The sequence below is a fragment of the Seriola aureovittata genome, chromosome 6, assembly GCF_021018895.1.
Source record: "Seriola aureovittata isolate HTS-2021-v1 ecotype China chromosome 6, ASM2101889v1, whole genome shotgun sequence".
In the NCBI taxonomy this organism is placed as follows: domain Eukaryota; kingdom Metazoa; phylum Chordata; class Actinopteri; order Carangiformes; family Carangidae; genus Seriola; species Seriola aureovittata.
Genome location: NC_079369.1, coordinates 2,336,358 through 2,364,215, shown reverse-complemented (window position 1 = coordinate 2,364,215; position 27,858 = coordinate 2,336,358). Strand labels below are relative to the sequence as shown.

Genomic DNA, 27,858 nt, shown 5'->3' with positions numbered 1-27,858 from the left:
CTTTAGAGGAGAGTGCAGCACATTCACAAATATTCACCAGTTTGTTCTGGGGCACAGGAATAAGAAATGTCAATTCTTGAAAAAAGGGATTCTCCTTTAAATGCACAATCCATGATTATGATACAGTGCTCCATCCTCAGAGCATCTGGTGCAGTAAAATAATAGGCAACATTAACATAACATTATAAATATTAAAGTCATTAGAAGCCTATTGGGGATCTGACTCAAATGATCATGTAAACTTGAAAATGAAAATGTAATTTTTAACTTTTACTAATATGAGCAAAGCAGGAGAAGCAGTCAACAGGTTCCATTTCAAAGTATTTAATCTTTTGCTTGCAGTCAGTCAGGTGTGAGTGGTTATATTTCTACAAATAAAAGAAAGTGCAGATACAGGTCAAATTCTATCATATTATCTTGAATGAACAACAACAATGAGCAATTCTAAATCAAAAATCAGTAAATCAATACATTCTCACTTTAAATATATAATCATATGAGAACAAACCGAGGAGATTAGATGTACTACTTAACAACAAAATAAACATGACTTGTGGAATAATGAAATGAACTCACTCAACGCACTGAGGAACAAAGGTGAAATGACAGAGGGAAGCAGCTCAGCTGAAGGGGAAACAGAGAATGAGCTCAGGACACAGAACAAAGAACACTCAAGGCACCTGTGTGAGCTGCCCAGTTAGCACACCTGTTCTCCTGCTGCTCTTCGGTCCAGCAAAGTAAAGACAATTAAAAAACGAAAATGCAATAATCCAATTTGCTCTTTTGGGGTCAAAATGAAAATGAAAATGCAATCTTTCAGTCCTCTGATCAAGGCAGGTCATCGGTTAGGATGTCACTTCCTTGTCAGGTGTTTTATATTTACAGATTACACATTTACATCACTGAGACAAATTTACCTCCATGGACAGGAGATGAAAATGTGTTGACGGGGATTGAAGAAAAGAGGAAAGGAGAGTGGAGGTGGAGCTGATCTAAGAGAATAAGATACGCATTTAATATTTTCACATCTTCAGTTTATGATCAGAAATATTGAAACTTTTTGTTTTATATTTTCTTTGAGTGGAGGACATTTCCAGGGACAGATGAGAAGGAGCTGAGAGAGTGAAAGAAGAAGAAAGAGGAGGGAATGTGAACAGAGTGATCTGGAGTAGATCAAATAAAATACTGTCTGATAATATTACAGTACATGTCCATGATGTTTATCCTATGACGCTATTCCTTAAATAAATGTCATTCAAATCATTAGAGTAAATGTTCTTCTGTAATATTCAGTTCAGAGTCATGAAGACATCTACTTGGCTTTGTTGTGGATGTCTGCTCAGTTAGAGCAGCACGTATTATTATGGTCTGGATTTAAATGTAGATTTGTCGTCTAAACATTAAATCTGTGAGTGTAACGAAAATAGGTTAGTGATGCCGTTTGTGCCGAATTCATTCCCCACCTGTGTCATGTAAATTCAAAATAGTCACATCAGACAATTTTTGCCTCTTTTTGTGACAGTAGTGAAATTTAGTCACTGGCCATATCTGTTGTGTTGTGGTTTCAGAATGATGGAGACAGAGAACAATTAGATTCAAAATATGGCTCCGCCCCTGAATCAGAGTATATGCAATATTTAAAAAAAGAAAAAGGGATAACATCTGGATAAAAAGACATCAACAAAATGAAGGCCAAATGATTCAAACATATTACCATAACCATTATTCATATGAGCATTATTTATTGCTTCAGATATTTGCATTTAAAGAACAGGCTGGACCTAAAATTCCCTTAAATGTAATAATAATGCAATACAACTGGTGTGCTCCATAAACATATTAAATAGTGGCAGGCCACACAGAAGGCATAAAGTCACATGAGTAGATCACGCTCATATTTAAACTGTCCATAGAGACAAGAGGCTTAAAGTGTCATTCTGGGAGAACGATGAAGACTGCAGAACCAACTCTGCTGACCTGTTGTACATGCAGCCTTTTGCAGTGAGAATCATGCAAAAAGCTTTATGTGGTCTTATGGTGACCTTAAAAGTGTTTTAAATTGGGCTCCATTAAAGGAATACCTACCAGTCTCATGTCTGTACATGTATGAAGCTACGGTCCAACAACAGTTAGCTTATCTTAGCATCTCAGCAGGAGGAAACGGCTAACCCGGCTCTGTAAACACACCTAACAACACAACTAAAAGTCAATCATTAACAGCTCATCCTAACCTAAATTTATACAAAAACTGTTGTTGTGATCATAAGATGCAGCTTTTTCTTTGTTTAATTCAAGTTCAAATTAATGCGTAACTCCTCTACAACTTTCAAACTAATGCAACAGCCTGTTGGAGTCATCAGAAGTCACTGTCCAGTGTGTACAGTATAATAAAAATGAGATACAAGATGTTAAATTAGCGAGCGGATTTCCCCTAATCAAGGCTAGCTGTTCCCTCTTTTCTTTATGCTAAGCTAAGCTAACTGTTGTCTTGCAACAGCTTCATATTTTATCGTACCGACATAAATCATAGAAGCTAATTTCCGTAAAAGTTGCAGTATAATTGATTACTTCCCGTCTTTATGCTAAGCTAAGCTAACCAGTAGCTTCATATGTACTAAACGGACATGTGAGTGGTATCAATCTTCTCCTCTAACTACTGGCATAATAAGCATATTTCTCAAAATGTCGAACTTATTCTTTTAAGGTAGCACTTCACTATTTAACAACAAATTCATATTAATACCTGATCTGACACTTTTGCCTGAAAATCCTAAAAATAGCAACGGTAACATGATTTAAAATGACGATGCTGAAAATGCTCAACAACCTTGTCATTGTGACTTTCTGTCTCTGTTAAGCTTGAAAACCTGATGAGCTCAGTCTCTTAACGACAGAAGTTAATTATGACAAAAATAGTGATCCTGCTCATAGCATCCAAATATTTATCAAGTTATCATCAAAGCTTATGGAAACACCAAACTTATCTGAAAAAAGAAAATGTTTAAAAAAGCATTATATATTCAAAAATGCTAAAGCTCAAGCTTTTCTGCTCTTTTTTCAATATCCAGTCAATGAAGCACTAGACTAGAGTAACACTGTGTTGCTGTATATGCATAACATAGAAGCTAACCTTACTGGCTTAGTGATGCTTTTCTAAAAGCAGGGCATATATACATGTTTATTCAACTATGGTCATACACACAGACAAACATACATACAGGATTCCTTAACACGGTGACCTGGGAACAGAAGCTGCCACTGTCACTTTAGCTGGAGATCTGTCCCTGTTAAATCTCAACACAAACAGAAAAAACAGTATTAATGGGGAACTGGCCATTCTGAATCCAGAAAAATAATAACAATAACAGAGATCAACAAGAGTCGTCATTTGAATGAACGTTTTCACACTGGCTTCTGAAAAAGTAGTTGCATCAGATTTCAGTGCATTCATAATGAGTTATCACACTCTGAAGGCAACACATTTAGCATGGCTATTCATCTGCTTTTAACAAGGAAGCGAAGTTCCACGTGCCAGGGCCCAGCCTCGCATACCTGGACTTCCAGCCCATTTTGTACAAAGTAAGAGTTACAAAGATAAAAGCCGTTTTTTTTTTTTTAGTATTAACACAGTAAAAATGTTGTTTTTTGCATAGCATTTGGCCTTGCTTTACCATCATCTACTGTAGACTCGAGGAGAAAATGTGAATGCCAAATGCTAACATTTCAAAAATCCAAAAGTTGGCAGAAATGAATCAGTGACTAAGTTCTGAAATGAGATAAACTAAACTAATTTCAAGGAGAAGTTGTTAATCCTACATGTACAAACTCAAGGCAAACATGGCAACATTTTCCTGAAGCGACAGACATGCAATGTAACCCAGTGACCTAAAAAAACACATCTATGATACAAGGACTAAGTGCTTGGCATTGTTTTTGATTGCGTTCCAGTTATCAAATCCTGAAGTGGTTGTCAGGAGGATGAACCCTCATCACAGAGCTCACACAGCTCCTTTGATCACGGGTTCCCTATTGAGATACGTGGCCCAGTACACCAGGTTGAAGGTCCCAAACAGAACTGGGAACACTATCCTGGACATCTTATCAATCTTGCTCACGCTGTTGTAAGTCTTTTTGGGGTCTGGGGCCTTGGTTTCAGACGGTTTGAGCTGAACAGCTGTGCTATTTGAAATGGTGGAGATAGACGTGTCCTTTGTAAGGTTGGTCGTGTAATTCACACCGGCTGAACAGGTGTTGTTTGGCTTTTTAGACAGAGCCAGAGGATCTTTTTTCTGCAGAGAAGAAGAAAAAAAAAATGCATTGATTTAGCGTGCGTACACACAACCCTGGCCAAAAAAAAACGGTGCTGCACATTCATTGAACATTTTGTTAATGACACACACACACACACACACATACACAAAAACACAAAGAGAACAGTGAGAGATGGCCAGTGAAGGTTGAAAACGGGGATCAATGACCTTGGGCGATAATGAACTGGCATTGTGCCTCAACGCTGGCAGCCTGAGCCGTGAATTTATTGATCCACCGTTTTTTTAACTTCTACATCTCGGCTAATTTACCTCTTACTTTATTGTCATGTGTTAAGTGGACTTTTTTCACTCTACTACTACTTCCCTCACTTCCCACACCACCACTCTTCGACTAGAAGGAAGCAGCACAGAGGAGAGAGTGACAGAGTGGAGGAGGAAGGACGGGCAAGCGGCGTGGATTTGTTACCAGGCTGCTGACGGAGGATGCTGCCGTGGCGTTAACTGGTCCGTGTGTAACAACAACAACAGTGTAAAATAGAAATGTTAGTTTCTGGTTCACAGAGGTCAGTGGTGATTGTTGGAGCGTTATGATGTGTATCATTATAACAGTAAATGTGTCCGTCTGACTGAGGATGTGATTCTGTAGCTCGGTGAATCAGATCTTGAAGAGATTGTGCCAAAGGTTTCTTCAGTTTTTTTCCCCATTAAAGGTCCAATATTTTACACTTTTCTGGTTGATCCATAAGAAGATATATTTGTGGTTTTAAGAACCAAGAATCATCTCAGTGTAGTTTTACATCTCCTCTCTCAGGCTTCTCTCTGGAACTCTGAGCCTCTCTTCTGATTGGCTGACTGTTTTCTGAGTGATCCAATAAAGATGAAGAAGATTTCAGGTAAAACGCTCAGAGAAACCAAATCCTGCAAGGTTGGATGGTGGGTGCGGGTGGGCGGGGCTTGGGGCATAGCTGAGGGCAATAACTGTTCTGTTGTGACATCACAAAGTTGCAGAAGTCCTGACGGCTGGTTTTAAGGCTCAGTTTCTGAATACAGGCTGTGTGCATTTCTCTGTGGACTGAGGCTTTGATACTTTCACAGTATTAATATAGAAGCTAGAGCTGATTTATAATCACACTACACATGGACACAGACCTTTACACTATATGGGACCTTTAAAGTTGCACTGATCAATCTTGTTATATAAACAATGGCTCAAATGACTACAACTCTACAGCTCCTCTCTGTTATAGTTTTACAGCCTGCAACTTTAACGTTTTGGATCTGTCTCTCCACCCTCATCAACCTGACTTCCAGCAGCAGCAGGCAGCTGTTTTCAATGTCAAACCTCTGATAAACCCAATATGAGGAACTTGCTAAGCACCAAACAACAGAGGGACAACGTCTGCGACCAGCTAATGAACATAGTGAAGCATTTAGCAACTTTGCTGTTTTGTTTAACTCTGACGGTTCTCGTCAGCATTGTTCCAGCCACAGCCGGCAGCTCCGGTAAACCCACTGTACACAGCATCAAACGGTGCACAGACAGAGGCAGTGACCAGCTGGTTAACACAGCGGAGCATTCAGGAGTTGGTGAAGAGCAAAACCGAGCTAAACTGAGAGTGAGTGTTGCTCTTACATTCATCAGCCAGACACGTGAACTCAAATGCTGCCGGCGTGTGACTCATATCAGCTTTGTAAGGTCATAATACAGTATGTTTTACTTCTGCTCTGTTTCAGACACAATATAAATACTAGAGGACCCAAACTCTGTGTGACACTTTAATACCACAGTTTAGCCCTCATTAGGACTACAGAGGACAATGTGCCTGTAGGCATCTGTGACATCTGCACAGCCCTACTACCAACTTATAACTGACAGCATGAGCTACAGGCTGAGTACTGTCTAACTGTAATGTGGAACACCTCCTCCAAACTGTGAAAAAACAGCTACCCAAACACAATCATTTGCCATCGTCGTAGGGACTCTCCACTGATTACATTCATTCTCTAGCCTCCAACATGAAACCAAGTCTTTGTGTCACAATAAACTGTTGTGGAGACCAGCTTGTTGGGACCTGTTTCAGAGTTGGTTCCCCACAATGTGAGTCCTCACAATGTGATATACACAAGGAAATAAACACACACTCACACACACACACACACACACACCTACAGTACATACCTTGGGCTGTTGGGCCTCCATCGCCTTTTTTCCATCCCAGGCCCAGCTCCTCTTGGTGAAATAATTGACCGTAGCAAATTCAATGAGGGCAGAGAAGACAAAGGCATAGCAGACGGCGATGAACCAGTCCATGGCCGTGGCATACGCCACTTTAGGCAGCGAGTTTCGAGCACTGATGCTGAGAGTGGTCATGGTGAGCACTGTGGTCACACCTGGGGGTGGAGAAAACTGGGTCAGTCAGTTTTACTAACCAGACGTTGCAACAGATTAAATCGTAGTAAAAACAGGACACGTTTCAGAGCATTATAGACGGATCAGGTTGTGCATGTATTAGTGGCTTCTTTAGAAATATTCATGCACAAAATCAACTAATATATTTCACTGGTCAATGCGTCTGTGTGCATCTTTCCAAACTCACCGAACACAGTCCGCGCCGGCACAGACTCCCGGTTGAGCCAGAAGGAAACCTGGGACAGAATCACGGTCATGAAGCAGGGCATGTAGGTCTGGATGACAAAGTAGCCGATCTTCCTCTTCAGGTAAAAGTGAGCCATCATCACGGTGTACTGACCTACAGCAGCACAGAGGAGGAGGAGGAGGAGGAGGAGGAGGACTGTCTCAGTGTGTGAGCGTTTTAGTTTTCTCAAATTGTAATTGTTAAAAAAAAAAAAAAAAAAGGTATGTGTCTTATCAAAACACATTTTCATTTGGAAACAACATTGTCAGAACAAATACAACAAAATCACCATCTGATACGTTTGATTTTTCTCAAGTTTCATGAATCTTCCCGCAAAACAGCAACATGATCAGTGTGTTCCTGGTCTGACAGCCTTCCTCCCACACACAGGTCTTATGTGACCATTACCTCTTTAATCCCAAAATCAGTTCACTTCTTCTTATAGTAACTGTAATGTAATGATGACACCTTTGCACTTTTTATATGAACCTACACAGCGTCCTGTTGACCCTGGACTAACTCTTGCTTGAACTACATGCTCCCACTTGAACCTGCACTAATTGAGTTTTTCAGCCACTTGGGGGCAGCGCAACACGCTGTGAACACTACACCATCATCACCTTTGTAAGTTGTTCTGGCTAATGTGTTAGCAAACTGCTGCTTATTTACACATCCAGCAGACACGGAGGAACATTAACCTTCATTTGGAGTCGTGCTTCTGTCCAAGTGATGAATCCAAATCTAATATTCACTCTTGATTTAGCTCTGCACCAACTCCAGAGGGAAGTACTCTATAACAACAAAATGCTTCACCGTGTTCACCAGCCAGTTGCTAACTGAGCCTGAGTCTGCTGGTCGGTGCTGGACAGACAGTCAGTGTGTTTGTCAGAGCAGTTTAAGCTGAAATCATCGGCAGCTGGAAACAACGCTGAACATGGAACCAGAAAAATCCCCAAAAAAGCCTTGAAATGCTTCACAGAAAACAATAAAGTTCTTGTTCTGCTACACGAGTTTACCTGCTTCCACTTGACTTGAAGGTTACAGATATAATGATAAGTCACTGAACACTCCCTGAAAGACAAAGCCGCCTGATTCTATAAGAAAAACAACCCAAAGTTTTCAGTACAATGTGACTCACACAGTTTTCTTCCTTATGCCTCTCTATTCTCTGCCAACAGGACAAATTATTTACCTCATAAGATCACTGTAAATTCACCTGTGCAGTATTCAGCCATTACTCATTTCACAACAGCAAGTAACGCCACATTTTAGCCTCCAACTTTATCGTTGTTTTGAGCTGCGCAGACCTGATCTATTTGAAACGTCTCCTGAGATTCCTTCTGTTGTGAACATAAATAAATAAAAATAAAAATGTACTCGACTCGTTGTGTTCTTAGCATTTTAGCAGAGGGACTCTTCACAACCTTCCCTTTTTTAAATGAAGTGGTTCGTGCTTGTTGTCATTAAAAATCTCTTGTTTCGGATTGTGTTCATCTCAGTCAGTCAGTCAGTCAGTCAGTCAGTCAGTCAGTCAGTCAGTCCTTTCAGACTGTAACTGTGATTAAAGGCTCTACAAATAAACTTTACCCGACAACCTCCGGGCCAGACTTTGGCTCCAAATGTGAAAGCGTGAGCTGAATTATTGAAAAACAGGCTGGTGGGGAAATCATCATATCCTGCTAACCAACTGAAGATTGCATTTGAAGGATTTTTTTTTTTTTTTTTTTTTTCTGTCAAAAATCCTGTCGAGCCACGGAGTCTGATAAACTATAGAAAATCCACAGATGACTGCTGCTTTCTCCTGGCAAAATCGGATTTTTCTGTCTCGCTAATCCCTTGTCACAATCTGCATCCTGTATATCTCTCTCGCTCTCCCTCGCTCTCCCTCTGTCTCTGCCTCTCTCTCTTTCTATGTGTGTGAGAGTGTGTGTGTGTGTGTATGTGTGTGTGTGTGTGTGTGTGTGTGTGCATGTGTGTGTGTGTGTGTGTGTGCAGCAGACAGTCCATCCCATTCTGTCAGGCCGGGCCACACTTGATTGGGGACATACATCTTTGCCTTGCCTGAGCTCGAGCACCAGCACAGACCTGGATCAGAGGTGATTACAGCAGGTGCACAGATGACTGAAGCGGAGGGGGGTTGAGAGGGACCGGAGGAAAAGTTTGGATGGTCTGTGCGATGCGGCGACAAGCACCATGTCCTTAAGGAAAAGGACACCTGTGTTGCCTTCGCTCCGAGGACTACTGGCCAGCAGCCCCGCTCTGTGGTGGCACGACAGGGCGAACCCCGCTCTGATCTGACCGCCTGCTGGACTTGGAAGTGGATGGAAATCTCCAAGGTGTGAGAAAATGCGGTTGTGGTGGATTTTAATGATTAGTTTTTGGAGTGCCTGTGGGGAACTGCCATTCATAGCGGAGAACAATGCAGCTATGTTGGTCAACTGGTAAGTACAGATTGAAACCATCTGTTGAGCTTTCTATTTTGATCTGAGAGCGCTGGTGTGTGTAATGTAATGAAATTACAAGGGTCGCCTCTCATCAATTCAATTCCCATGCCTATATTCTCATCCTCCTCGGCTTAACCTGCGAGGTCAAAGGTCACCTCCGACCAGTGTGAGCACTTTGCTGAGCTATTCTTGGCTTGTTAAAGAGGGTTTGTACCTCAGATTAGCAATGCTAATTAAGGCCATGCCGGCTCTGTGTGTCGCCCCTCTCTAACTGATCTGAGCGCTGTGGGGTGGGGAAGGAGTTACAGCAAATACAGCAACCTGTGTGTTAAGCGTTCGGAGTCGGGGGGGGGGGGGGTGCACACGCCCCTACCAGTGTGAGCACGGCTGGATTTTCTCCCGCCGCACCAACTGAACAGTGAACGTTACATTATCAAGCTAAAGCCACGATCGGTGTCTACACAGCACAGCTATAGGAAATACCATCCCAGTGATAAACTCACTCCCAACAAGCACCAGAAATGTATTATCATACTTCTTTACATAACAGAATTAAGCAGATGCCGCTTGCGCCCCCCAGTCACCCCCCCACAACGTGTCCCCGCCGCAGCAGCCAATCCGTGAGCCGTGACGTCACTCAGTAAAAGCACAACTGATGGGCCTGCGTACGGATTAACCCTACAGACCCACTGGCTCAGACCATGGATAAGTGATTTTTTTTTTTTGCCCCCCTCTCCCCCCCACCCCCAGCTATCCTCTCTTGGCAGCTGGCTATGTGTGGGAGGCATTCTCAAATCCTTGTGATTCATTCATTGTCTCTATCCAGCTTGATTTGAAAACATTTTCTTCTCACAACATCTTTTGATGGCGCACGCTGTAATAACAGAGAGCTGAATAAACGGGGGCGGAGCCGGGGGTTTAACATAACCGTGCTGCTGCCTGAAGCTACCGTACTGTACGTGAGCGCCGTTGTGGGAGAGGAGAGAGGGATGTGAGGACGCGGCATCATGAACTCCGGCTGAGACGTAAATGTCCGTGCGTACGATACGGAGGGATCAGTCGTCTGTAGTCACAGGCCTGGTCGTCCGGAGGCACCTCACTCTCGCTCCACTTTACCTCGGCTGGTGTAGATGTCCTCCGTCCCCGCGGTCTGACCGATCAGATGATACTGATTGAGCCGAGAGCCTTCCTCCGCCACCACCACTGACTTGGCTGCTCCCTGGGTCCACGTGTAGACCACTTCCGAGACCGGATACGCATCTGAGTAAACAAGACAAAGAGAGACGTAACTGATTTCTGCATTCACTAAAATTAAAATTATCTAATGAACGCATGCTGTTGCACAATTTTAATTTGACTGTAATTTAGCGTGTGACGACAGGAGGTGCAGACCAACACGTCCTCATCGATACCCGTGGAAGCAGCTGATTTACAGTCAGACAGAGCGAGTTTGACACGGAGAGAATCAGAGACATGCAAAAAGAAAAATCATAAATATAATCAAATCATAATTAGGAGAGTCTCTTTCTCTCCTAATATTGATTTAGACTAAACTCAGCCAAGTTTTACTGATTTGCTGGAACGATGAGTCGATTTAATGATAAGTTGACTAACAGCAAATTAAGCCGTAACTATTAGGATTTTTCTTTTCTTCAGTGCAGTTGTTTGAGTGATAAATTGTTGTCATTGTAAATTATGAAGAGCAGTTTTCACTGATTCTCTGACATTTAAGGAGCAAAACAAGAGGCTTTGTACCCGATAACATGAGAGCTGCAATGTGCTTCACACACACACACACACACACACACACACACATGCACACAGGAGAGTGAGAGACAATCAATTAATCAAAAAATAATCTTCAGATTAATCAATTGTTATTGGCAGCACTGATTGGACACCAGTGCTTTTAATCTTCCTGTTTACAGTGTTTGCTGTGTGGATCAGGAGACGGTTCTCCAGGGTAACATGAGGCGGTGCAGTAACCCCACACCTGAAAAAACAAACTACAACATGTTCACACATCTGTTTTCTTTGTGGCCTTGAATCACTGCATCACTGAAGTGTCACCTACTAAAATATGGATCACTAATGAGGCCAAGTGCAATCGCTATGTCTAACTATTCCCTAACAGACAGGAGAGGCAGGTTGGCCGTAGTTACAGCAGGTTGACCATTAGTTGTAAGGTTGTTGGTTCAGTTCCCCGGCCATCATATCTACAGTATATGTCAGTGTTCTTGAGCAACACACTGAAGTCCAGATTGCTCCTGATTTGTGGAGGGAAACAGCGGATGTCAAAGTTAATGCCCTCCCGCCTCAGTACATGTTCAGTGTATTATTGTCATGTTCACTATGAGATTTTGTTGCTACTTCCTCTCAGGCAAAGATGAGTTTGATAAAAAAGAAATGTTATGTCAATGCAATTATGTAAGCGCTGCGTTTGTAGACATGTTAGTTTACAGGTGCAGGTACTCTGTCGTAAAAAAAAAACAAAAAACAAGTCACTGTTAAGCAGATCAACTCACGTAGTCCATTTATTTTTTCATCTTTTAGTGCTGGAAAATCAACTAACATGCCACCGTTTTCTTCTGAGCTCAGTATATACGAGAAGCTCATTGGCCACACAGAGCAGATACAGAGATCAAAAATGTAGTCCCAGCATGGTTCTACATAAACTACATTTACATTGATCATAATAAAGTAATATGTCCTTCAGTGCAACTGTGAGGAACACTACACGGCGCAGAGACATAATTTGTTGTTTGTATGATAAATTCATTGTTGGTTTTGGTCTCTTCAGGGTCTGTGTTGACCACAAACTAATAGATACTAAAGATAACCCCAGCCTTATTCTTTATAAGCAAACACAATATATATGAAAGGTCCAATCCAGTGTAAAGGTCTGTGTCCATGTGTAGTGTGATTATAGATTATAGATCAGCTCTAGCTTCCATATTAATACTGTGAAAGTATCAAAGCCTCAGTCCACAGAGAAATGCACACAGCCTGTATTCAGAAACTGAGCCTTAAAACCAGCCGTCAGGACTTCTGGAACTTTGTGATGTCACAACAAAGCAGTCACCAAGCCCCGCCCACCTGGACCCACCATCCAAACCTTTACAGGATTTGGTTTCTCTGAGTGTTTTACCTGAAATCTTTTGTATTTTTATTCAATCACTATCAAAAAAGTCATATTCTTTAGTCAGCCAATCAGAGGAGAGGCTCGGAGCCTCCTCTCTTCTGATTGGCTCACAGACCTGTTGTTGCTAGAGCTCCAGAGAGAAGCCTGAGAGAGGAAATATTGGATCTTTCATGTCAACACCTAAAATGTTCCCGTGATTAGAAATTGTCCAGTAGTTGCACAATTTGCCCGTGGATCTTTTCCTACCAAGCAAAGACTATAAATTGTTTTCACGTTGTTGTTACTCTTCCTCTTCCTCGTCGTCTCAGATGTTGCTAGCTAAGAAATGTGGCCCGGCTGGGATACAACACTTGACCTTTCACCCACTTTGCTTCATTTCACAGAGATTAACTTGGTGTCAGTGTTAAAGAGCTCGTGTTTGGATCTGATGTAATCAGTTTGAGTGTATCACAATACGCAGATGTTACTGATGGTATGATTTAATGTGTGAAGGTTGGCACAGTTTGACAGATTGTCTTGAATGAGTCTCGGTTTCGCTCACAGGGTTTGACCGGTTGGATTTGTACAGTTCATATTTTAGTTGCTAGTTTACCGTCGGTTGTGATTCTGTTTGCCTCTTTCATGTGCTGATGTTTTACAAATACTCTGAATAAACAGTCCGTCATTCATTCAGGTTCATCTGGAAAGCCCTGCAAACACAGTCTCACTCGCTCTGTAGTACAAACCAAACACACATACTGTAGATGCTCTAAATCTGTGTGCATGTGTGTGTGTGTGCATGCGTGCGTGCGTGTGTGTGTGTCTCAATTGTACTGCAGTGCAGCGTCCAATCTAACAGTATTGCATTAATCCAGCAACTGTGGCGTTAGAAGACTTCACAGCAATTTAGATTGACTCCAGTCAACCAGTCTGTGGATTATCATCTCAAAGACACTCCACATTGTCTCAAACATGTCTTTGTACAACTGTGTTACATGAGCAGTTGGATTTGTTATTTCCTTTTAAGGGCGCACAGTACTCGCAGGTTGTATGAGAAAATTATGACTAAAAAAATATCACTTACAATTAATTCCCTGGTGATTTTGTTTACATTGGACGTTCCAGAGAGCTGCACTTTGTACATAGGAAGATAAAAGACACATTATGTAATGGCTTAGCCATTCATTGCTTTAAAAGTGACATAAAAAATGAACTTTAAGCCAGTGTAATCAAACACTGAAGGTTACATAGTTTGGTTATGTGTGTTAATGCTGCATTCTGGACAAGCTGCAGTTTTGTGCTTTTGATTGATTTTGAATTGTCAATAAGAAATTATTATAACCTTCAGGCAGTCTCACTGAGATCAAGATCTATTTTGCAAGAGAGACCTATGTTTAGAAAATCAAATAAAGGAATAAATGACTTAAAGCAATAAGGCATCACAATAACCTTGTTTTAAAGAGAGCTTCTTGAAATTTAGGTCAGAATCAGAAACAAGTGGCAGACGTCTGTCAGACAATAATGAATATACAGTGAGGCTGAGGGAAAGTGGAAGTCACTGTTTCCAACCAGGGAATAGTCCAGCCCATAACTGCTCACAGTGTTGTCCCTTTTTTACACTTCATCGTTAAACAAATGCGACGCAGCATGTGAGCGAGCGCGCCTCAGAGATGCTGGTAGGTGGATGTTGTTATCGTTGGACTGAGCCAGGCTAACTGTCCCCCTCGTTTCCAGTCTTGCGCTATGCTAACATATTTCCTAAATTGTTAAACTATTCCTCTAATACAGTAGAGCTCCACTGGATAAATAAATATAACTTACATTGAAACTAAATCAGGCTGGTAATGCAAATGGAGTTATTCATTTCTTTTGTGCTGGTGGTTTTATCCTCAGTCTCATCACTTTCTGAGGAATGCCTTTGTTTACTCTTTAAAACTTTACAGTAAACTTTAGCAAGGAAACTAATTGGAGTTGTCTTCAAAAAATACTCACATACCTGTTTATATGAACAGCTGACTTTTAAGATGGACTTGAAAATGAAGATATTCTTAAAGTGTGTTACAGTGCGGTGTCCGACACACCATCATTTCTAATGAAACTGTAAACGTGTCACACATGCAGACTCACACACATTCTCTGTGGTAGACGGTTAATATGTGGAGCATTTTCTGCATTGTGTTCTGAAGTCACTGTAAAACATTAATGGCACGAAGAAGAACCGGCCCTGAATAACTTTTAGCAAATATTAGTTAAAAACTGATGCATACTACACATTAACACTGCTAACCTCCATTCTGTGGTCTGTATGTATGTTCTGCATTCAGGGGAAGCAAGTTAAATCAACTGCCAACACTGGAGAGTCACTGACATTAAAACATATTTTTTGGCTTTTCTAGGCTGTCAGCTTCAACTTATGTCCATAACAGTTGACTCCAGTTGTGATCAGTTCAGTAATCCACTTCTCTCAGTTTGATCAGTATTTTCAAACATGTCATATTCTTTCAGTACGGTTAAATAATAGTTAAATAATTAATAAATGTTTAATAATTCAAGTATTAAACATCTGTTCTTCCTTACGTTGGGATCAAAACTGTATGTGAATGACACAGAAACACAGGGAGCCTTTACAGCACTCAGTGATCTCTTTGATACTTTAGTTTATATGTGACCTTTGGTTGACAGGCAGGCTGGTAATGGGGCATAGTAACAGTATTGATTGTTATAAGTCATGCTGATGAGAAATTAAAGGTAAATGTAACTATGAAGATGAGGGGGTCAATACTTATGTTAAATAAGCAGCAAATGCAGCAATAACATCTATACCTACAGCAAACAGTATGTTTTATTTTTGATCTTTAGGAGCGTGAAGAGTGTGAAAATGTCAAACCGTCCGATCCTTGCACTCTGTACTGGTTTACACGCACTTATGAATTTGCAGACACAGACTTTATCCAGCTCCTTGGCTTGTTTCAAGTGTTTCTCCCGCTGTGTGCCCTTTCTCCTGTTCCACCACAGGCTGTTTCACCACACCTGACCTGTGACTAGTTAGAGCCGCCTCTGCTCCAGCTGTTGAGAATGATGACACACGTCTTACCTTCCCGCCCATGTTTTCTGTCCTTCGACAAGCGCAGAGAGACGTATGGGCTGACATGAGAGTGAGACAAACAGCCTAATGAACGGCGGGTTATCTGCATATATCCGACCGCGGGACACACTTTAATAAGCACCAAGGTGTTATCTAAAAGAAAAAAATAAGCTGTTAGGGTGACTGGGTCAACAGACCGTCTGAAAGGGGGGAGACAATCTTCTGTCTCCTTTTGCTTTCTATTTGCATTTCAGGTCATTTGTGAGACGGACTTCTGCTATTCATTTCTGAGATGCAATGCTATTACTTTCAGTTATGAATTAGAGACCTGCAAGAGCGCAGCATTAAGATTTGTATGTTATTGTTGTAAATGAAATGAGGCTGGAGACGGCCTGCTGTGGTCTTACACTTGATTTGAATGTTTTTATTAGTAAAGGTGGAGGAAGGAAGGGAAAACAAGAAACAACAATAAATCAATTTAAAATTATAACTGCGTAAGGACTGTGTCTGTGGATGCAGAGTGTTTAATGTGCTTTAACGATAACGATAACGATAAGTCTAAGAAGAGAGCAGCTAACAGAACAACCTAACTCCTCCATCTTCTTCCTGTTATATCTTGTTGTTTAGCTTCTTCTCTTAAGACCTGACCAGTTCTGCCAGGTGGGACTCAGGAACGGAGCCGAGGCTCAGCTGAAGCGTCCTGGGTTTAGCTTTGTGCCGTGAGTGGTACTGGCCGTTTTGAGTAAGCGAAATAGCAAATAAACGTGAAGGTGGATACGGTGAAGAGGAATCACAATGAAGAGGTTTAGAGAGAGTAAATGGGGGCAAAATGGCACGTTATCATGTGTGAGGCTGCCAGGGATTAAATGTAAACAGCTGCATAATGCGGCCCCCACAATAGAGCACGATTGGGCCGACTCTGGGACTGATTCAGCCCTCCCAACAATCGCAGAGGTGATCCCAATCCCAACCAATTATCTGCCCGAATGATCCTGCTGTGTTTACAGACATAATATTAACCTTAGTTTTGATCACGCAGGTTTGTTGTGTTTCAAGTGTGTGGACTTACTCACATCTTTACTTCCTCGTCTGGCGTGTGCGTTCTTATTTTAGTTCTTATCTATAATCGGTTAAATCTGTCATTATGTTTGTGATCTTAAACATTTAAAAAGTTAAAATCCTCTCGTGTGCACCAAGTCTTAGACCTGCTCAGACCAGGACATGCGGCTCGCTTGACACCAAATCTCAACAGCAGCAAATAAATACTTCCTTTAAATTGAAGCCAAGACAATTATATCACACACTGTTTGGAGCTGCAGTAAAAGAATCGTGAGCCAGAGAACGACACAGATCGTAGATTTCAGTCCATGAGAGGTGATTAACACAATGGCAAAGGGCAGGTCTACTGGAGCTTTGAAAGCCTTGAGCCCCGGGGTGAGTGCTGTCCATTAGGTCAAAGGATTATCTGGGGTTAATGGAGTCGGGGGGGGGAAACAGGATATACTGTACCACTGTAACTTTTACAGCTTATAACCTTGCATGGGCTGTATCTTTACTGTCACATTATGTTTTAAAAGTTGTTTAAAAGCACTTTTTATTCTTCAGTGAGCAACATGTCACCTCCATTGCAGATGGAGATTTTTTATAAAAACCCTTTAAATGGGAACATAAATGTGTCAAACACTGAGGCATATGAATATAACATTGACATCACATCAATGCTTTTTGTTTGGTTTAATTATTTATTTTTTAAACTATTATATTATAGTATATTTTTGGATATTTACATTTAATGTTTGATGTATTTATTACCAATTACACTAACTGTCAAAGGTTTTATAGCACTCACATTCTGACAGTTTTTATTGAAGTTCGAGTGAGTCCAGTGAATAACTTTAAATGGGTTATGATTAATGAATGATAAACTGGCCCAGGTAAAGTTTAGGTCACCAAAAACTGAATAGAATTATTATTATTATTCAGGGATTATGAAACGGGTTAACTTCCAGCTTTCCTGCAGGAGATGCATTATTAGGACAGGAAGTAGCTCTGTGGTATTATTGGAAAGAACGTCACGTGTGTTCGGCTGCCGGATGAGTCAAAAATTTAGATTAAATTTAGTTCAACAAGGAGATTCAATGATTCTTTTCTGAGACACTGGATTATGGTAATATTCATATATATGTATATTTTAATCTTATAGCCTCAGATTTTCTTGACTGATTAACATTAGCCATGTTTCTGTCCAAATGTGGCACAAATCTAAACTGAACCTCCTGACAGTCAACAAAAAAAAGGAAAAGAAGAAGTGAATTAATGCACATTTCCAACCACTATTCAAAAAGTCTGTTTCCACTGTACTTTGCTTTTATCGGTTCTCGAACGTTTCCACCTCAGCCGACGCTTCCGAGTTTTTAGCAGGTTTTTGTATGAACTGAATTGAAAATGTGCAAATAAGCAGATGGATGCTTTTTCTTTCCTCCTCTATCTATTGTGTATGTGCATCCACTGAGCTGGGGAGTGTGCTGTTGCATACAATTGCCCTTGTAAGGGTAAATAAAGTTGTACTGCATTCAAGTATCTCATCCAGCTGTAATATCAGTCCCTGATTCTACAGGATCCCAGGTAAAGACTTCTGTATTTAAACTTTTGACTGGTTTTGACTCTCTGGGCTCCCGGACAAGTTAATTGACACAGTTAACTTGGTGTCAAGTACGAGGTTGTCTTGGTTAGTTGCTCTGATTAGCCCCCCCCCCCCCCCCGGTCTCAGCTGGGGGATGAGGTGACCGACGCGGGCGTGGGAATGGCTAAATGTCACGCCACAGGGCATGCGGCGTGCTCCGCCTCTGAGACGAGGCCCGAGCTAACCCTCCATACGTCAACAGCAGGGAAGACCTCAAACGCTAATCTTCAGATTACCAGACAAGGAGCTCCCCAGATATTTTTGTACCACTGGAGCCGTGTGACGCAACCTAACTAGCTTACACAGTAAGTAAGTAAATAAGTAAGTCATGAGGACGGCTGTGGTTTAGCTCTGCATGTGCAAGGTGCAGGATTGGATTTTTACATCTTACGTTGGTGGTAATTGCAGGTCTGGTGTGTGTGTGTGTGTGCGTGCGTGTGTGTGTGTGTGTGTGTGCTCATACTGCAGCTGTTTCCACTGTGTGTGTTTCAAATATTTCCCATTAAATGTAGCTGAGGCAGTGAAGGATGCAGGAGAGCAGCCCTGACATGTTGATTAATGGCTTAATCAGGAGCAGTGTGTCAGCGTCTGCATGGCTATCTCCTGCACCACAACAATAGCTTTTCACCTGAGGGACACAGGCCGTCAAACACGCCGAGGTACATCCATCCCTGTGTCCTCTGTATGGATAAAGTCACTGACACTGATGTCATGCTGCTTTTCTCACTGGTCACCTCAAATGCTTTGTTTCATGTGTCACCGGAGTCGAGGTTGCAGACATGAAACATTTACACCGTTCTTTTTCCTGCATTATTATTCATGTGATTATCCACTGCATGTGTGCGTTTCGCTTAGAGGCGTCTTTACTCACAGCTTCCGAACTTAAGGGGACAAGCATGGGCGTCCATGGGGAAATCCTCCAGTTGCATGGGGCATTCTGCTGATATAGTCAGTCTGAGAGAAGAAATCAGAAAATAAATTGACTGTGTGATCATCATCATCATCATCATCATCACCACCACCCATTTTCACTAATCAACATATCCCTTTATTATAAATAATGTGTTTCATTTTGGAGCTGCTTAATTTTATATAGAACCATTAACCAATGAAAATCACAGTTTGTCTTCATTAGTGAGTCTCAGATTATTGATCGCTGAGTAAAATGTAACTTTCCCAGCACAGAGCAATAATCGACTGAGCCACCAGAGGGACCCATGATGATTTCTGTCTGGGAAGAAATGATGCCGTTTTGTGTGCAACAATAAGCCTGAGAATCATTTGAGAAAACAATTGAGGATTATTTTAAGGCGTGAGGCTCACACCTGCCTTCACAGCTGCAATAAAGCATGAATAAAGCTTTATTGGAAACACAGCAGTAAACATAAACCCGTGTGGTGGGTCTGATGCGTTAACCACTGCCCATCCACGAGGGGGGTGGGGGGGCAGTGAACCTCACAGCCTTATCTAATGCTGCCCTCTGCTGGCCACACTTGTAGCAGTCAGAGCTGCTGTCATCACCATGAAAATCCACACACACACCCAGTGACGCCACGACACAGAACAGGAACAGGACACTGTCTGCTCTACAACATCACACACCAATACTAGGTCACACGAAGGCAGCGCTTGGACTGTACATCAAAAGTATTTCAATTTTCTGCTGCTTTCTAATTCTATTCCAACAATAATTCAAAAGGGAAACATTGTACTTTTTAGTCCAATGTATTTATCTGACTTTTGTTTTCTAGTTACTTACAAATTAATACTTAACAAACAAATTATACAGTTATCTTTATAAAATATGATGCATTGTTGTATATTAACCTGCTGGTGGCTCATTCATTTCAAACTCAAGCTGTGCAGCCAAATTACATGAACTTTATTTCAGATTGTTGTGCAGATCAGAAGATACCAAACGCGTCAGGCTGAAACTTTGGGAAGAACTGTACGAAATGATGCACATCTAGAACCAGGGCTGCAGCTCATTCATGTTTTCACCATCGATTAATCTGCTAATCTGCTTTTTTTTTCTCGATTAATCTTTGAGAAACTTTCAAAAAAAAAAAAAACACCCATCACAACTTTGCAGAGCCAAGGCATTGTTGCCATTGTTTCATTATTTCTGCTTAAAAATGACTGACAACAAAATAGTTGCACATCTTTTTCTGCCAATCAACTAATTGAATAATAGACTTGATGAAATGCTGCTAAAAAAACAACAATCTTTAGTCAGTGTAAACATGATACAGCTTCAGTATGGACCTGGAACAAGCTTTTATATGACAATGTGCATAAAGTAGCTAAAATAGCTTCACATTGATCAGTTATGACTTTAAAATACCGCTTATATGTTATAAATAATAATTAAAATCAAAATAAAGTAGTATTATATTACAACAAACCACTATAATAAGATACCATCTTGTATGGAACCATTCTGCATAATGAGTATTTTTAATTTGGGCACTTTAAGTTTTGAACAGAACATTTTTAGAGTGCGCTTTTGCTGCTTAAAGATCTGAGTTAGTCTTCCACCACTGATAAGGTCTTATCATACTATATGACTGTGCCACAATGCATATATAAAGTTTAAAATTAACCACAGACCATCTGCTGTCTCAGCTGTTTTAGTGAAAAATCTGCTCCACAACAAAACAACTGACCTTGATCTGTGAGTGAAAGTGTGATATTACAGGACACGCTATTATTCTCTTTGTTAACCAGCCTTTGAAAGTCACCGGCTCGTGTGGTGGGTCGGTGTTATGTCATACATCTCCCCCTTGTGGAGCGTTATGCAAAGCTTAACTGGGAAAATGCACAATGTTTCTACTAAACCAGGTGTCCCTCTGACGTTTATCTTGATTCTCTGCTGAAGAACACGCTGGACGTCTCAGCAGCATTAGAGCTGCAATAATCATTTGATCATTGATTAGTTCATTTCTTCTGAAATGTAAGAGTCTGCTGCTTTGCTCTGTTTCATATCACTGTAAACTGAATGTGTTTGTGTTTTGAATTGTTGGTCAAACAAAACAAGTAATCTGAACATGGCACTTTTGGCTGTTGGAAATTACAGGAGGCGTTTTTTAACTACAATCTGACATCCTATAAACAAAAAGCAGCAGATTAATTATTAGAAAGTTTTTATTTTGTAATGACACCGCAGTAATTATACTTTAATAGTTTTTTCTGCTGCTCTGTCAGTACTGTTGTACTGGTGTAGAGGCAGTTTTTCTTTTTAAAGTGTGGGTTTATTTGAGATGAATTACGAAAACAAAGTGTGTTACTATCAAAGTGCACAACTACAACTACTACTTCCCGAGCAACCACTTCACAATAAATGGGCAGCGATCAATGGCTTTGATTAGTCACACATTATAGGTTACTGATTCTTTACTGGATGATAATGACCGATAAGAACAGTGCCGACCAGCAGAGGAAAAACCCAGTGGAACAAAAGAAGGAAATTGCTGACATCCATGTTATTTCACACAGGTACATGTTATGTTTTAGATGAAGAATGAAATGAATGTAATCTACTGTGAAGTACAATGAGAGTCTGGAATACACTCTGTCTTTCCTCTGAGAGATATTTTCATGCTACACTAGCTCGGGCTCTGTGCACTGCTCGCTCTGTGGACAACCAATGTAGGAGAGTAATGCATGCATAAAATGTTTCTCTAATAACCTTGTTCCCAGAACACAAATGCATTAACACGGCCCATCGCGAACCCATTTCTAATGGCTTGTAGTGTTCGCAAATGTACTGTAGATTTGTAGCAGTTTTAAAGTCAGTGGATCAATAGTAATTTTTTGACATGCAGCCATGCCCATTTCCTCTAACTTCCTTTGTTAATATTTGATTTGGAGGATTTATTGTCCTGATAAGATGATGACACAGCACTGAACTGAAAGTGGATGTAAATGAGATGATTCTATCTAGGATATAATATTTCTGTCTACAGTATAAAAGGATCCATAAACCAAACAAACACTAATAATGATGCTTTAACCACATAAAAGAAATGACTCTTAAGTCACAGAACCTGCAAATAAGATAGATAGATTCTTTCTTTGTCCAACAGCTCAATAGCAGTGAAAATAACAGCTGATAATAATAAATATAATAACAGTAAAGATGCACGTCACTCCTGTCTACAGCAGCGAGTGCTGGGGCAGTAATAAGCAGAATCGGTTATGCTGTTTTAATTTCAAAATAAAGGTTTCTGTGATGTGGTGACATGATAAATGGTAGAGGAGCGCGGAGTAAGGAGGAGGAGGAGGAGGAGGAGGAGGAGGAGTGAAACCCTCAGTTCTGTGTCAGAGCGCTGGGTCAAAGCAAACATTTCAAGTTCCCCTGACCTCCGGTACACAGTGCGAGGACAACATGATGACGCATCACTGCACCACTGAGACATGTAGTATGAGTGTGTGGGCTGTGTCAGTGCAGCAGGGGTCTTAAAAAGCATTACCAAAGAACTATTACAGGCTGATGGAGGTCTTAGTCATCTGTCCAGTTCTAATTGGATTATACAACATTTATAAACAGCACTCGCCAGGTCTGGTGACTCAGTGTTTTAGCTGAAAAGCTGATTGGAACAGAAGTGTTTATCCTACTGTGGTCTGAGGCAGGATTAAAGGTCAGCCTCGGGAGAGCTTACCTCATGGTATAGAGAAGAGTCCCGTCGTCTTTGAGCCGCAGCAGCTTGTTAGGTGTGGTCATGTTATGGGCGATGGATTTCTTCCCGTTGAGGAAGAAGGTGTCGGGCGTCCAGATGTTACTGGCCAGGAGATTATTCAGGGGAAGCATCTCCATCGGGCCTTTGAAGCAAAGTCTCTCATCTTTCCAACTTTGGCGGAAGAACACGTCAATAGTGTATTCCTACACAGGACAATAACAACACATATTGACTGTTTACTTCCAAACATATGAGAAGTAACTTGAGCTCTTTGTAACCATGGAGCCTCATTTAAGAATCTAAAAACACAACTATGTATATATTCAGTATATAAAGTTTATGTATAGTATGTTAGAACTGACTCTGCGTCTTTCACATGTTCATTTCAACATGTGTCTGTCTAAATTATGATGATGAATCTGTTATGATACTGTAAAATGAAAGTGTGGTTGATTCAAAACAGTAAATGTCACTCCTACATAACGACCTGTACAAGAACATTGTTTTGTATTTAGTACGTTGCAATGTGATTTTTCGATCTTTAATTTCATTATTTAAACTATCTATAGATTATACAGAGGGTTGTGTTGCATGCAGCATTACAGGTGGATTTTAATTAAATATTTCAAATTGTCTCAAATGATCTGATCCATTTAGTATAAGTATAAGTAATATAACAGAAGAAGTTTCTCACCATCTCGGTGTCGGACACTGGTCCAAAACTTGTGACGAAGATGTTGGTTTTGATCTCCGTCACCTTTTCTGTAATAAACAAAGGTGTATAGTGAGTCTTTATGATAGCTTTTTATCTTGACTGCAGATTTTACGCTTCCTGTGACATCACACAAGATTACAATAGGTACCACTGGGGGGGGGCTAAACAAACTGTACAATACTGAAATAATCCAGATATTAGTTTGGTGACTGGTTGAATTTGAGTTGTTTCAGAAAGGTTAAACTTTGGGTGAAGGTTGGAAGTGATGAGTTTGATTCACCATTAGTCTATTTAACAGACTAATGGTGTCGGTGATGGAGGCTGAAGGTTGAGTTTGTGTCAGTTAAGAAACTGATTGTTCAAACTTTGAAAGATGCCGTGTTTAACACAACGCGACTTCCAGGTTCAGATTTCAATACTTTAATTCATTTCATTAAATACTATACATCCACTGGAAGCTGCACCAAGCTTTGCACTATGTTACCACCGACACTGCTTTCAACACTGACTTCTTTGTTGAAGCTGCTGTACGTCATGTGCAGTAGGACTGAGATGTGAATAAGGCAGAGTTATGCATAATATAAATGCACTGAATGTGGATCTAGTTTATTTCACTTTTCAGTCCAGATCAATTTCCATCCATATTCAACATAATTATAATGTGGTTGATTCAATTTGCTACTTAACTAACTGTATTTCAAGGATTTTGAATTTTAATAAAAAGTTTTCAACTGTCTAAAATATTCTGTTCCCTTTAAGTATCAGAACGTATTAGAAATGCAAAAAAAAGGAATAAGCATTCTCCCCATTCAGACTGTACTATGTGAAAAACCCACTGACACTCACAATAGTTATAAAAGGATTGCTTTCCTAATCCAATTTATACACACAGTTTACTTTCTACAGTGTGTTTATCGTCCAGGCTTCAGCCCAGGACAGAGGTGGAGTGATGGATGAATTACTGCCTGTTTGAGAACAAAACAAATCCCTTATTCTGGTCCAGCAGTTAATGAAAGTTTCAACACTTTAATTCAGGATCCGCTTCAAAATCAAAAACTCTTTACAGTGTCAAAGTTAATTAAAACCCCAGTGCTGTACAGGAACTAGAAAAAGGTCTGACTCTGGTGACCTCTAGTGGCCTGTCAAGGGAGGTGCTCTTGAATTTAAACAATGAGTGTTAGTTAATGATACTCAATACATGAAGTACCTACTGGAACTTTATAAGACTCCTAACCATGATACAGTCAGTGAAAACACCTCGAAGTATCACATTTTACTTTTAATTTAACAAATTGAGTTAATGATGCGTAATCATTTAAATTTAAAACGATTAAGCATAATTTAAAAAGTGTTTTATCTGTCGGGATCCGTTTCATAAAACACTGTGATATTAAAATTACAGATCAGTATGAAATAAACATTTTCTCTACTTATTGTATCGACCTGAATCAGTATTTTTCCCATTTCTCTTCTGTGACGTGAACTTTTCAGGTCTCGCCTACTTTGGCCTCCGTCTGCCGAGAACAATGGAGCTGCTGTTTAATGAAAGCAATAAAGGCTTTCTCAAGGTCACACCTATGAGCTTCAGCGTGTGTTCATAGTGCCATTAAATCATATTTAGAGGAGGTCTGTAAAGCTGGTCATGACTCTTTGTGGAAGACCTCGTGACTACAGACATGTTTCCCTTTGTCTGGAATAAGCAGACGGCAGATGTTGCAGTGCAGAGCATTGTTCTCTGTGCGGACCGAGAGGCTGTAATCTTTCACGCAGAGATATCGATACGGACGCTGAACAACACATTTTTCTTTCGTTTAAGCGCAGAGCTTTCTGGACCAGATAGAAAACAGAGATCCCCCAAGACATTTCCTAATGGCATAATCAGTTCTCACCTTGCATGTGTGTGACTGTATTAATTACCACAGTGACGGGAGTGTTGAAGTTTATATATTCAGTGGGCTTACCTCCCAGTCCGGGGCGGAGTCTGTTGTCATAACCATCCAGCAGTCCATCCAGGATGCGTGTGAAGATGGTGATGTTGTCATTTAATTCTGCCTCTTTGGGAGTTCCAGTTACATCCTGGGAGAGGCTGGACAAAAGAGCATTTTTTTTTTTTAAATAATGACTTTGGAGGCGAAATCAGAAAAAGACAAAACTCTTAAAACGAGAGATAACCTTTAGGACAACTTATCTAAAAGTTGATTTAGGACTTAAATTCTGATCTTTCAAGAAAATATCAATTGACTGAGAGGTGAATTATTCAAAATGTGCCTTTATAATGCCCTGGAAAGTTACAGGAGTCAGTTCCTTACCTCAGACGGCAGGTGATGCTCACAAGCAAGATACAGACCCACAGACGTCTCATTGCAAAGCTGGAGCACATTCCATCGCCCATTCCTGAAACAAGATATCCTCACTCTTAAAACTACATTAACTGTCACACAAGCACTGCTGACTGCTCACATCTAAAATGAAAGCGGTTTCATTTTTTTGAATTATGTTTTGTAAACCCTCCCCTGTCCTAGCAGTTACACTGTGCAAACTAAATAATAAATATCAAATAATACTTGCTGTATTTGTCTTTCTAACAAGGCACAGTACTGTAGGATAATGCAATCAGCTGTTATTGCAGGGTTTAACTGGCATGGTAAAAAAAAAACAAATGCACTCACTGAATTCCTTAAATCTGTATCAGGTGCACAAATGTTTTCCTTACTATATCTAAATAACAAATGCTGTCTCAGTCACAGAAATGCAGATATCTCCATGTAACCAAATGTGTGTACAGATGCAATTTTCCTGCCTAAACACAAAACTGGGCAACATCTGTAAGATCTGCAGATGTTAGCTGATGTTGGGGGGAAAAAAAGAGCTGATCATGCAAAGTGCTAAGTTCCTTCTTCTTAGATCAGACTTGCAGTATGTCCCTCCTCTCTTTGTTAGACTCCCTCCTAGCCCGTCCATCTCACTGCAAGACCCTCTCTTCAATTTCACTAATGAACCTTCTCAGTTAAGTTGATGACTCCTGACAGGACACAGGCTGAGCTGAGCTGTATTGTCCACCACTGGATGTCCAGTCAAAGCTAAAAACGTGTGAGATGAGACGGCTCCACCTGGACTGTGTATACATCTACACCCCTGATCCGTGATTCTTCTCAAGCACAACTGTAAACCCGCAATCCTTTCTGCACCGCGGCTGGACTGTTAACATACAGTAAATCTGTACGCACCCCTGCACCGCATCCCCCCTCATTCACGACTCACTCGTGCACTCACTCACATCCCCGCAAGCCGACGGATCCCCCTCCAGCGGGATGGAAAGTGTGAATACCTCTGTTCCTCTGACTTTCATCACCACCGTCCGCGGTTCTCTAAGTCTACCCGGTGCAGGTCCTCTCCAAACAGCAGCAGCAGCAGCAGCAGCAGCAGACCTCGGGTACACACTAGCCTGTTCTCCACCAATGCCCACACGTCCCACTACATCTCCTACAGCACACTGGCCTATAACAACGCTCTGCTGCACAGGCGCTGAGCCGCAGTTGCCAAAGCTTACCACACAAGACGCTGCGCAGTCAAACTTCTCCCAGCTCCGCAGATAATCTCACACGCAGATTGCACTTTTCAGTATTTGGCATCAATTCTGAGGGAAGTAACCTCCATCCGCGCACAATAATTGCATATTGGAAAGAGAAAGCGAAGGAAGGAAAAAAAAAAAAAAAAGAAAGAAAGACGTGCACTAAATTCTCTGTCAGCGAGGTTTATTTCGCCCCAGAGCGATTAAAAGGTTGGCAGCGAAAAAATAAAGGCTTCCCAACACTTCTGCTGACTGACCATCCTTTAGTTTGGTCTCTGAGGAGACCGCGAGCACACAGCAAGCGCTGCAAAAAATCCAATACTGTATCCAAAGGCAAAGTACAATGCAAATACACGTTGATGTGAATTGCACAGACGAGCGTGCGGTGTGGCCAGAAGAAGAGCAGGAGGATATGTGGCCAGTGAGTGGAGGAGAGATGAGGAGGAGAGATGGCGAGGCAGAGCGGGGAGGAAGAAGAGGGAAGAACAAAAAGGATAAAGTATCAGTAGTAACAATGACAACCGTTAGAGGGATCTTCACATCCACACAAACCTCCCTGAAACATCTAATCATCAGACTGTGTCTATATCTCTACACTATATCTCTGAACAAACATCATCGTTTGTGGGTGTAAAAACTAAAATAATCAGTAC

General features: G+C 41.0%; 1 protein-coding gene across 3 annotated transcripts; it reads right to left on the bottom strand.

Annotated features, from left to right (window-relative positions):
- Positions 1–308: 308 nt before the first annotated feature.
- gabra5 (gamma-aminobutyric acid type A receptor subunit alpha5) lies at positions 309–27,659 on the bottom strand. Of its 3 annotated transcripts, none has more exons than XM_056378733.1 (10): positions 27,185–27,659; positions 25,944–26,028; positions 25,596–25,720; positions 23,614–23,681; positions 22,902–23,122; positions 19,112–19,194; positions 10,468–10,611; positions 6,869–7,021; positions 6,451–6,662; positions 309–4,289 (listed from the first exon to the last, which is right to left on the bottom strand). In XM_056378733.1, exons 2-10 carry the CDS (start codon positions 26,024–26,026, stop codon positions 3,999–4,001), a joined length of 1,380 nt encoding a protein of 459 aa, XP_056234708.1. In that variant the 5' UTR covers positions 26,027–26,028; positions 27,185–27,659; the 3' UTR covers positions 309–3,998. The 3 variants fall into 3 exon arrangements, with proteins under 3 accessions (XP_056234708.1, XP_056234709.1, XP_056234710.1); XM_056378734.1 differs by lacking the exon at positions 27,185–27,659 and adding an exon at positions 26,963–27,118; XM_056378735.1 differs by lacking the exon at positions 27,185–27,659 and adding an exon at positions 26,912–26,930.
- Between the last annotated feature and the right edge of the window lie 199 nt (positions 27,660–27,858).